At 40.1% G+C, this 13,213-nt stretch overlaps 1 protein-coding gene across 1 annotated transcript; it reads left to right on the top strand.

The window, feature by feature from the left end:
- The first annotated feature begins 3,762 nt into the window (after positions 1-3,762).
- LOC139128627 (cell adhesion molecule 2-like) lies at positions 3,763-6,020 on the top strand. The gene has a single exon (XM_070694366.1). It carries the CDS (start codon positions 3,884-3,886, stop codon positions 5,462-5,464), a length of 1,581 nt encoding a protein of 526 aa, XP_070550467.1. The 5' UTR covers positions 3,763-3,883; the 3' UTR covers positions 5,465-6,020.
- The last annotated feature ends 7,193 nt before the right edge of the window (positions 6,021-13,213 follow it).

Raw genomic sequence — 13,213 nt, 5'->3', positions numbered from 1 at the left:
TGGTATGGCCCAAACCCATTGTTATCAATGGAGAGTGTGGACCTGTCTACAGGAAATTGGGGTGAACAGGTCAGACAATGACGTTACAAGTTGTAGGTTAGTTATCAAGGTAGCACCAGCATAGAGTCCTGAGCATCTGTCCATGTGTTCTCACAGCTAATTACAGGGAAAAAAATTATTTGAGAAGTTTCTCTCCTTTAAACAGAAGTATATTACAATTTAAACCTGTCATGGATGGATTGCTCTGAAATGATCTGAAACACAGTTATTGCCAATTAGCAACAAATCTACAGCAAGATTTATGTAAAGTTCATGAACTTACACAAGGTATTAGACAAAAGATGACCATGACTTTGCTACTTTTCAACATTTATTTCATTCAGATTTCTCAGCTTAGTGTATAATTTAGTAATCTTAATTACAGTCAACTTAGCTTTACTAACTTACTCTAACCTCATTATTCTTACACTACTGTTATACCTTATAACCACAAAATTTCAAGAGATGCATATATGATTGTCACTTAACAAACAATTTACAAATATGTCTTCTGCTTTTTCTCCATATACATATACATGTCTCTTTTCTCATAAAAATGAGCTTAAAATCGCAATGTGAAAAATAGTCTTTCAGCTATATGTTGCTCATTGACTTCGTGGTCTGTCTAATTCACAGTGAGTGTGGTTGTTGATAAATGCCGATAATACTAGGCGGTCATTATGTCCAAGCGCCATTGGCGGTATTTTTTAACATAATGACCATAGGTCATTATCACATCTGGAAGTTGTGATATAGGGTTAGCTTCAACCAGTGGTGGACAGTGTCCATTTTTTATTGGTAAGGCTGCTCAAATACCCCGATATTTTGGTAAACGTCACTATGAAGAATATTTGATGTCGCTATCGTGTTTCATCTGTCCGTTGTTGAGACTAATGTTTTCATTCCCGTCATTCCTTCAGAAAAAAACTTGCCATCGGTATTCGAACATTTGCTCGAGGAGAGTTTGATCAAAAGTTGAAGACGAACTACCTCAATCCTGAAACCATAGACCCTCGGGAAAAACTGTTTTTCTCGAGGGTCTATGCTGAAACCTAGCATGGTGACACCACTTTTCGGAGACATTTGAAATCATGGCTTCCTGTGCCGAGTCTTTTGAAAGATTCAATAAAATGACATTATTACAATGATATTTTCCAGCATTTTAATATCCAAGTCAATGTAACTAGCCAATACTACGCCACCAACGGTGGGCGACTACCTTAAACGTACATTTTCAAGTGTAATTATACATCTAGGAATTCCTTTTCCACAGCTGAGTGCACCAACGGTAGATCTAAAGCACACCCTCAAACGTCATGATTGTGAATGTATTTGTTTTTCTCACATTCTCTTTAAAAATAAAGAATAAACCTCGGAGGTTGTCGTGCAAATTTTTGTTTAAAAGAAACAAATTACCCGGCGATATTTACCGACATTTGAAATTCAAAATGGCCGCCATCTCTGTGTTAACACAACTGGGGGAAATAAAATTTCCAATTTTCACAAAACTAAGCGGTGACAGCTTGACTAATACTACTCCATAAGCTTCTAAAATGCGCCCTCACAAAGGCACGCTTAAATAACGTTCTAAGTTGAGAGTCCCGGAATCACTGTGCCCGAGGAGCATTCTACCTTTAATTTAATATATTGCAACACAGTCCCTGCACACACTGGTTGGGAAACGTCTACTGTTTTAACGTGTGAAGTGCCGAATTAGGAATTGTACGCGCATTATGGTTTGGCATCCGTATTTCATACCCATTTTCGTCGACTTTTTCTTTCGAACATTTGTTACCAAAAATCGCTGATATTTACTCTTATGTGTTAAACCTGCGTCAACCATTTCATACCATTTAAAAATACATTTCTTGCGCTCGATCGCCATTGTCATTCTTCTTGTTTAGAAGTATGGAATCTGTTCTATGCTTGATCCAAGTCTAAATTGTGCCTGATAATATTTTTTACGACAGGTATCACATGAAATGTGGTGTTCATTTTGCTGTGGGGTTGGATTGTATTCTATCCGAAATGAATTCCTACAATTACAAACACAAACATCTTATCAAACCATAAGGCGCATCGTAACAATAGGGACCCAGGCGTTTCCCAACCGGTGTGTGTGGGGGGGGGGGGGGGGGGCTGTGATTGCAACAACTATTTGTTTCATTCAATGATCCTATAAAACACGCTGATCAACCGTTTCCGAGTGGCTGTTGATAAATATACCAACATGCGGCTTCATTGTATTGCCAACAACGTAACACTATTGCTTCTGCCTGCATCTCAAAGTCATTTGTCATTTAGAGTTTTGGACTTTGCACTGAAAGGAAATGATAATGTCCCGGCCACTCCTAATCAGCTCCGTACTTCTTGGGAAGACTGAAATTTGATAGTAAGTGACGTGGTTAGAAGAAAATCCAAATTTACGATGCATCTTTATCTAAAACTTAAAGAGAGGCACGCAGTCGTCGGAACTCTGCTCAAAGGTTGCCAGGGACCCCACGACCGATGTAAACACTGTATTTAGGGTACGTTGGCGATTGATGAAAGTTAAAACATGTTTGTTTACAATGAATATCGTAAAATTTATTGTAAGTGTTCCAACAATGTTGACTTGATGCATGAAATACATTGTTTGTAAACGAGAAAGTCGCACAAGCGCAGTTCCGACGACTGCCTGTCTTTACTATAAAATTGAACATCAATTTTCCTGGTTACATTTCTCATATTCGATAAATACCTATAGACATTATACAATTGTATGAAGACAAATTGTAGTACAGGCGCGATCATCTCTACTCAAGGGTCCATGGTTGAAGCGAGTCAAAACAACCAAAATATTGTCATCAACGGAACTTATCATTTTAACTTTGGATCATCTCCCATGGAAATTTATACTATGCGAAAGTATGACTGTACCACGCTTGTCGATCGCCTGAGTATCTACATATGCCGTGTGTCACGTCATTTGAGAAGAATACGCGCCTTGGAACGTTAAAGATTTATGGAAAAATCCGAAAGGAAATTAAACCATTCTCTACATATAAATTTCGATACTGAAAAAAACAGATCTGTGCAGCAGTGGACAACGGGCCCAAGCCGGGTCCAAGCCCTGCAGAGCTCTACAGCTGCTCGGTTAAGCTAGCCGACATGTACAGTAATATCACGTACCGTTATTTTTTATTAAATAATCAAGTCATGTAGACATTCTACACATTGATGATTATGCAGTGCGTTCGCCGGGCCCGAGCCAGGCAGCCATAGGTATAATGCCAGTCAACATGTAGGCCTATAGGCCTACACTAATATCACCTACGGTGATTCTTTTATTGGATAATCAAGTCGTATATAGACATTCTACATATTGAATACGATTATTATCCCAGCAATGTGCCAAGCGCCTGTGTTGTAACTTACTGATGATGCTTTAGACAATCTCCCTGGACACTCAAAGGTAAGTACAAGGCAAGGCCGCGAACGTAGAGTCATTGTCGACAAAATAGCTATTGAAGAAATATTGGTGTCGTATTGACACGGGGTTGGGAATTTTCGAGTGGGCGTTAACTAGCAGCTGGTCGTGAGGGCCAAAGTAAATGAAAGTGTGTTTCTGAACAGCGCATTGACCATCGACGTGTCAAAGATCAACACGTTTGTCGTACACTCAAGGGTAATTTGCCTAACAACAGTCAAAGAACAAGTGAATGTACCCGGATATCGGAAGTGACATTTCTTACGCCCAAGACCAAAACACAGGATTCAAGCTGGACATAGGTGGGGGATTCCAGTCCAATCGTATACACAATTTGTACGATAGCTCCGAGCTCTCTCGTATCACACAGGCAGCATGTTAAACATTAACAGCCACGTTCTCACTGTCTCTGTTTTCGTGTCGGCGTTGCTTGTAAGCTCACTGACCCTCTCGGTTGTGGAGCAGGAATTTGTGCGTGAACCTGCAGACCAAACAGTCGTCATTGAACATGGGGATACCGGATACTTCTATCTGTATTGCACCGTGACAACATTGGAAGCAGATCAGAGGGTATCATGGTTCATCGATGACATAATTTTTGCAGATAACACGGATTTCAGAGATTACAGCCCTTTCGTAATTGATGAGAGCAGGTATTTCTTGATCACGCTGGACGATAGTATCGGGTCTGCATTAGTAGTGCACCCGGTGACGGTAGCAACCGCGGCCGTAGACCGTGGCCCGTTTAAATGTGCCATAACAACTACATCCAGTTACATAGTGAAAACGTCAAATGTTGCGGTTGTCACGATCTACGAAGTTCCTCGACTTGGGCACCCACTCTGCCGGATGTCAGATCCATTTGATGAAAATATCGCCACCGAAAACTTGATCACTCTTCGTGAAGGCGACACGTACACATTCACCTGTCTGTCTGATCCCGGTTACCCAACGGTAACCATGTCCTGGAGTCGTAATGACGTCAGCGGCTCTCTCCAGGAATATCAATGGGCCGTAAACGATAATGGTTTGTTATTTCTTACGTATTTGTGGACACCTTCAAGGCTCGACAGCTCTGGGTTGAACTTCACATGTACCGTTGGGCACCCTGGACTGTTACAGGATCGTACTTGTACTATTGGAGGGTTTGACGTGCAATACACTCCGACTGTAGAAATTAGCTCAACGCGGACTCATGTTACATCGCTCACTGACACAATTTTATTCACATGTACCTCAGATTCAAACCCAGCAGTGAACCAAATAAATTGGTTATACAACAACGAGTCAATATCACCGGGCAATGTTAGCCGTTTTCACTTTCAAGGTTTATCAATGGAGATTTCCTTGTTTGATGACCAAGAAAATGGTGTTCATTACGTAAGATGTGAGTTGACCAATACAGTTGGTACGGGGAGTGCTGACACCAGCTTTGTTGTTGATATTCCGCCAGTGACCACTGCGTTGCCGACAACTACCGGTTCAACAACTGTCGTAGAGCTTGAACCAACGTCAAGTACAACCGTCACGAAATACGCGGGGGATCTAGCACCGGCGGCTCAGCAACAGGATGGCGTGATCATAGGTGGAGCGACGGCAGGCGTCCTGGTCGTGCTGCTCATCGTAATCATAGTCTTAGTCGTCGTAATTGTCATGAAACGCCGGAATTCCCGCCCGCCGAAGTCACCCGAGCAGCCCGATGTGAAATCAGACGAGTATGCCGAAATTGGTCAAAGCAGTGACAATGTGACTTCCGCGTACGCTACGGTAAACGTCGCGTTCAAAAGTGAAACAGACGGTACGTTTGCCGCTGCATCGGTGGATATTCAATTGAAGGCGCAGGTTGCGACCAAGAAAGGAGACTTGAACAAGAATATACCAAGTGGAAACGAAAGTACAACGGACGGGCCCGACAAAGGAAAAGTTACAGAGTTAGAAATGTCGAAGATCCTGTAACATATGATGCTGTAGCAGAGTCGAAGGATTCTATCCAAAGTGAAGTTAGCAAAGGTTTTGATAATAACGAGGACAAGAAGAAGAAGAAACCAGATATAAAACCGAAACCTAAACAGACTAAAAGGCGAAGAAATACCAGAGACACATCGGAATACAGTGCCTATGAAAATGTCGGCCCAATGACTGGGCAGAATGTCGGTGACGTTACAAACAATGACCAATCGGAGAGTGAGATGAGGAGGAAGCAGCAGTTTCCTAGCAACAACATGTACGAAGAGGTACACGGATCTTTTGATAAGCCCGCGGAAGAAGTGACGCATTCCGAGGAACAGGGAACTGTTGTTTCACCAAACGATCCGCGCTCGAAGAATGTGGAGGGGCTGACATATGCCGATTTAGATCTATCTAACGTCACTCCACGTAACACGACCAAACAACCAATCAGAGAAGATGACGCTGTAATTTACGCTGATTTACAAGTGTGAAATGTTAGATAAGTGGTAATATGAACAATCTTCCTTACGAGTTTATCACGAAAGACCGTCATGCCAACCAAGGTTAATATCACTTTTTTCATATATATATATATATATATATATATATATATATATATATAATATATATATATATATATATATATATATATATATATATATACATGTATGCATATATGTATATGTATACATATATAGTTTAATATACATGTATATATTACATATATTTATAATTTATATATTTATAATATAATTTCATATATATATATATATATATATATATATATATATATATATATATATATATATTATATATAATTTAAATTAATGCGTCATGTATTCCTCTTCCTTTGCGCAATTTCAAGTACATTAGTTTCATCCATACAGTGGATAATACGCTCGATGCTGCAAACAAATCTATTTTAAACTTGAATTCATGGCCATCTTGATCAAATCACGGAATATGGCCTAACAGGAGTTGTAGGATATGTTGAATTCATTTTCATTCAAAAAAGCGAAAATATGAAGAAATTATAATTATGCAGAATTTGCTGTCGCTTCAAATTATTGTTAGATAGTTTTCTGACACATCTACAACTGAACGAAGAAAGTATTGTGGGTAATAAAACACGCATATCAACGAAACTCGTTTCATATGTTCTCAATTCAGTCCCCTATAACTACTCTCACTGAAAATTTGGAAGTGCGGCCGAAATCCGGCGACTGAACTATGAACACAATAGACTTCTGAACGAAGTTGTAAATTTACGTGCAGGCAATTTTGTGGATAGAGTTTTCAAAACAAAATAGTGGTTTATTATCACGGATTGATAGGGTTTCATTGCGTAACTGTGGCATAGTATCACGTATAACTCGCTTGTTAGTATCGACGTTGAGGTAAATCCAATCCACGTAACCAAGACGTGTCTTGTTTCTAATGTGCATGTTTTAATGCCCCACAGCCTATAACCACTTTTACATGTAATCTTGCTTTTAATGACAATTCATGTTACCGGATACTAGAAACTGCGAAATATTTTTCCTCGCTTGAATACCAGCAGAGACGAGCCTGGTATCTGCAGTGCCCTGAAAGCTTTCAGCCAACTGGTGGACTGCAACTCATATTCATCAAGTTATTTGAATTGAATTACTTCCAGACAGCCAGTCAGTCACTCGCTAGCCCACGTTTCAGACTCCTTAAGCTGGTGTAAATAATGACAATCTACTAATAGATATAAGATTCTAAGACGCTGCACATTGCAAGAGTATCTGCTAAAACAAACCCCTTTTCATCAACAGCTTTTATTAAAGGGACAAAGGGACAAATTAAATGAAACCATCGCAAAATTGATGGTCATGACCATTAATTCATTTTCACGATGGTTTCATGTATCGTGTCTAAAACCGGGGTCGAATATATGCATGGTCACCCATTTATTCAGTATCTCTCAACATGTCAAACAATATAAGTAGTATCTTGTATCAAACAAAATTCATGAAAAATGGCCGACTTTGTCCCTTTGACGTGCATATCGTCATGACAGTAAAAGCACTCTTGCTTCAAGCAAGCAGGTGAAGTTTTTCAATCCTAACTTGCCTTAGTCTGTCGCTTTCAGCATTTGCAACATTTTCACGGTGAAATAACACTGTATCATCATCATCATCATCATCATCATCATCATCATCATCATCATCATCATCATCATCATCATCATCATCATCATCACATTTCGTTTCAGAATATATTTCAAGAGTGTGCGAATGTTAATCAATCGCTATCATGGGGAAAAATCAAGTTCGATCTGTACGGATAGTTTAATTTGTACACAGTCATAGACATTTAATTAATATCTCTTCTGTAATTCTTACTGATGTAAATAATAGAGGTAGATTCTAGGCTTCAATACTAAAAATTTAATAGAATCATGATATAATTACTTGAGAGTTGCTACCTCACATCATATGAGTATCTTTTCTTTTGATATGAGGCCTAAGGCAGAACGCGCCTCCGGAACAGATATTCAGACTCTAAACTTTTACAATTCTTTTCTGATCTACCACTTGTGGGGGCTCATTTTAAAGCTCTTGGTGTAAGAAAGCTTTTAAACGGCTTAGTTTTTTCGAATTCGAAAATTTTATTTTTCTCCTTATAGTGAACATAGGATTGCTGCGAATTTTAAATATTGGTAAATCTTTGGTTGTTTGTTTTTTTATTACCAAAATTTGCACGGTGACCCCTATTTTTATTCTTGATTTTGAAAGATAATGGTTGAAAGATTCCCTAAAGAAAGTCTGAGCATAATTTTAAGTCTTTCACTTTCGAGGCGCATACTACCTTAATGCTTTAGAATTCCGTACATTAACGCACATGTTGTATGTACCTTAGCTGACTTTGATGGCGCACATTCCTATATACTTTGCATTTTTTAAGATAAGAGGGATAGTGCAGTATGGAACTCAAAAGATTGGAATCAGTTTATTAGCATTCTTCGGAATGTTTTTAAAAACGTTATTTCCTGACCATCAGCAAATCTGCTCAGTATATTATGTAAACCTACAGTCTGCTGGTTAGATCTGCTGGCCATGTTGTGTAAACAACTTGTTTGTTAACTATATCCTTGACAGCACGTGATAAAAAGTGATCGGGTTTGACATTAAAACCATGGGAATGGCATACAAGACAATCTCTTTACATTACAGTTGTCTCCTGATAAACATGCGATTGTCACCAATTCTTCTTCGAAATAAATATGTTATTTTTACCAGTGTCTGTGACATTTCTATACATTTCATTAAAAAATGTCAGAGACGTGAGTCAGAACATCATTGCACGGTTACTCTACCCCACCTGATCATAGGTAACATATTATATACAGATTCAGAATACGATTTCAAATTTTCTTCACATGAACCTTGACACATAGTGTTGCCACAACCTGCGACGATGGATCATATCGTTGTTGGACAGGGAGTACATGTATTTGGTCATGTTTACCTGTTATGTGTCCTTATGTATTTCTTCTGCTTGTAACAAGTTGTAACAAGTTGGGCGTGTCCTGTGTTATTCGACAAATAACGACAGTGCTCAATTGACAAGGTCAATAAATTGTACGTCTGAAAATAAATTGTACTCTGAAGAAATGACTCGCTTTCGATGTTATTACCATATATTGTTCCCGTTGTTATCGGTTTCGAAAAGAGAAGAGAGAATACACGCACGACCTGTAGGCTGAATATTTATGTTCCTTTGAGCTCCAATCTCACGACGTATAAAATCCTTTGTGCTAGTAGAAAGAACGTGCATTCAAATGCCGCTAATTCTTCCTTGTTGATATTATATAACACCGTTTTAGAATAGATTCGCTGGTATTGATTCGGCATTTTATGATACCCAATGCGCAAATAAAAAACGGAGAATATGAAGTGAAATTGTCGGAAGTTGCCATTGTATATGCAATGTATCATTACGCTATACTAAGAGTACCTAACAAACTATCTTACCGGCTTCTATGACGATTCTATGTCATCGTTTAATGCAGCTGTGTGTGAGATCCCTCAGACAAGAGCCGATAAGACTGCCCGCTTGAAGTTTCACCAGACTTCCGCAAACTATTGTACCGAATGCAGAAGAGATTGCAAAAGTCGTCTTAGAAAAACATCTTCAGAAACACTCTCCAGCCTTGCCAGATATGGCACCACTGAAGTCTACAGGCAATATTCCTGACGAAAATGGTAACCAGTGCGCTACTGAACTGTACCAAGGGGACTGTTGGTTTTCAATGCACGCGCACAGAAAAAAGAAAACTCATGTAGTTTTACCTCAAACCCATCCCCCCAAGCGAAAGTTGACAAGTGCGAAAATCCGAAGACGAAATCATTACTTAAACCTGTCCCAATTAAGATAAATTTGCTTTTGACAATAACTGTTTCTGATTAAAAATCTGAAATTCGATTTAATTGGTTTCATTCATAGACGCGGCTTTCATGGCATGACTGCAACATATTGTTGGTGTAGTGTGTGTTTCCGCACGGTAATCGAACTAGAGCAGAACCTCCCCTCCAAATAATTCGCTTCCCCGTTTGCCATGCACGATCTCTTAGACAAAAGGTGTGATCCCGTAAACGTGCCTGCAGGAAATAGGAAATGTTGTCTGGAACTCTGTTTCAACCATGAAAAACACGAAATTTTGGCAAAGTCACGCGCTATTTATGCGAAAAAACTCTTTATTAGGAAGGTTTTTACATGTAGTAGGAAAGGTCGCTTATCGGAAACACAAATATTGTAATGCAACTCTCCTGTCATATAAAGGCAGAGTTATTCATCATACATGTTGCAATTGAAAATGGTACAACTGCTTCAGTTAACAGACACTCTTCACACTTGTGGCATGGGGGCAGCAAATATGAGATTATGCCTTAATGTTTTTCACCTGTATACAGCTGCATAAACCATCCCTGTACGAGTCCACGTCCGTCACACAGGGACCGTGGTATTGTAAAGTGCACACCTGTCGACTTAAATGATATAAAGTTTGGTAATCAACAGGTGAAGATAATCTCGGAAAACGCCTTATTAGAGAAATTTGCCAGCAAGATTAGTGATTAGAGTGCACGCTAGCTCTGGTTACGTAAAGCAAAAAAAAACATGCATATTGCATAAATTTCCACAGACTTGGTACCGAAACTCCCACTCTTCAAGGTTAATCCTTGTAGACGAGCATTTTCTGAGCTCTAAAGGAATGAGATTGTCTGCAATAGTATTAATGGTGGGTGTTTGCGAGAGGAGCAAACGCCATAGCAGTATTTTATGGGCGACGGACGATACTTTCCCCCGGTCGGTGATGTAGTAGTCGTGGAAGAAATATACGATGTTACACGAAACGCTCTTATTCTGGGCGGGGGGGGGGGGATCTGTTGAAACCTAAGGGCTGTTAGAAGGTGAACTGGTCAAGGTATTAGTCTCATGATGTCAAAGGTCAACATTTTTGACACGCATTGAAAGTGAAGGGTAATTTGCCTAACAAAAAGTCACAGAACAAGTGCAAGTACCCGGATCAGGAAATGTTATTTTTCGCAACCAAGAACTACTTCAAAATATTTCCACTGGGAGTTTGGCAAGGGGGACAAGAACCCATTTATTTTTGTGTAAAGACGCCGTGTCTTCCTTCGTCCCAGACAGGAAACATGTTCGATGTCAACGGCTACGCTCTCGCTATCACTATCGTTGTTTCATTATCGGCGTTTTGCTCGCTGAGTGTGTCAGCTACCGGCCAGGAATTTTTTAATAAACCCGAGGATCAGACAGTTGCCATTCAACATGGGAAAACTTCATATTTCCATTTAAACTGCACTGTTACAGGATTGGAAGTTAACCAGAAGGTGACATGGTACATCGGTGATATACCCTTTGCAGATAACACAGCATTCAGGGATTACAGCCAATATATAGTTGACTGGAGTAGGTATACCTTGCACGACATAGCAGACAAGGTTGGGTCTGTTCTAGGTGTACAGAAAAACACTCTGGCAACAGCAACTTTAGACTCTGGTCCGTTCAAATGTGCCATTACTACGCAGTCCGGTGAAGTGGTCAAAATGTCTAGAGTTGCCCAAGTGACAATATACGAGGTTCCAAGGCTCGGACACCCTCTGTGTCGAATGTCAGACCCGCTACATGAAAACATTGCCACCAACAACTCGATCACGCTTATTGAGGGAGACCCCCCTACACATTCACCTGTCTGTCTGATCCTGGTTACCCGACAGTAACCATGTCCTGGAGTCCTAATGACGTCAGCGGTTCTCTTCAGGAATATCAAGCGACCATAAACGATAATGGTTTGTTATTTCTAACGTATTTATGGAAACCTTCAAGACTAGACAGCTCCGGGCTGAACTTTACCTGCACCGTTGTGCACCCCGACTAACGCATAACAGGACGTGCACTGTAGGAAACTTCGACATCCAGTACCCGCCAACAGTAGAAATAAACACAACTCAGGAGTATGTTACTGATGGTCATATAATTATTTCATTTACGTGTATCCCTGATTCAAACCCACCTGTGAATCAAATGAGTTGGATGTACAACGGCGAGTTAATTGTACCAGGAACTGAAAGAAATAATACTCATTTCCACTTCAAAGACTTTTCTATGAGGATTACCTTGCTTGCTGACCAAGAAAACGGCTTCCATTACGTAAGATGTGAGTTGAATAACACTCTCGGCATGGGGAGTGCTAACACCAGTTTTAGCATTGATATTCCAGAGATGACGGTACCATCTGCAGCGCTTTTGCGCCAGGAAGGTTGGGTCATAATTTGGGCGACGGCAAGTGCCCTGTTTGTGCTTCTTATTGTTATTGCTGTTTTGATTGTCGCAATCGTCAGGAAACATAGGAAATCACGCCGGCACAAATCATCCGAGCAGCGCAATGCGACAGAAACCGACACCATAGAACTTGACCAAAGTCTTGATAATGTTGCATACGCAACAGTTAGCGTCGCTTTCAAACGCGGATCTGATGGCAAGGGTGACACAGCCTCCGCGGACATTAAGTTTGAGAAGGCGAAGCAAGGAGACTTACAATTGTCAACCAGGAAAGGAAATAGAATAGATGATTTAGAAAAAGGACGAGACACGCAGGCAGTAGCAAATGTTAAAACTCTGGTTACTAGTGAAGTAGTAGAGGAATTGAAGAAGAATATGCCAAATGAAAATAATGGAACTATTGAAGATAAGAATGACAAGACAAAGAAACCTGATATAAAACAAAAACCTAAACATATTAAGACGCGCAGAAAGGGGAGAGGCCGCCCAGAAGAAAGTGCCTACCAAAACATTGGCCCCATGACGAATCGGGATGTCAATGACATTACAACAAATGACCAATCGGAGAAGGAGAACTTGAGGAAACAGCAGCTTCCCAGCGATCACGTGTACGATGCTGTGAATGGATCGTTCGGTAAGCCCAGGCACGAAGTGACGTCTGTCGATGAAGAAGGAACCAAAGCTCCGCCAAACGATCCGCGATCAAATAATGTGGAAGGTTTAACGTATGCTGAATTAGATCTATCAAACGTCAAACCAAGTGTCGTGAAGAAAAAACCAGCCAGAGATGTAGATGAAGATACTGTTTATGCAGAACTGAAAATGTAAGATATTCAGGCAGAATGCAGAAATGTTTTATATCAAATGCAATTATAAATGTATTTCCATAATATACATACATGTACATGTAACAATATATTTTAG

This window comes from Ptychodera flava, unplaced genomic scaffold (assembly GCF_041260155.1).
Source record: "Ptychodera flava strain L36383 unplaced genomic scaffold, AS_Pfla_20210202 Scaffold_62__1_contigs__length_770838_pilon, whole genome shotgun sequence".
In the NCBI taxonomy this organism is placed as follows: Eukaryota; Metazoa; Hemichordata; class Enteropneusta; family Ptychoderidae; genus Ptychodera; species Ptychodera flava.
Note: the sequence above shows the minus strand (reverse complement) of the source record. Positions and strands in the feature narration are given on the sequence as shown.

Bases quoted from the DNA above. Each gene is read 5' to 3' on its own strand.
- LOC139128627 (XM_070694366.1), top strand. From the start codon at position 3,884: ATGTTAAACATTAACAGCCACGTTCTCACTGTCTCTGTTTTCGTGTCG.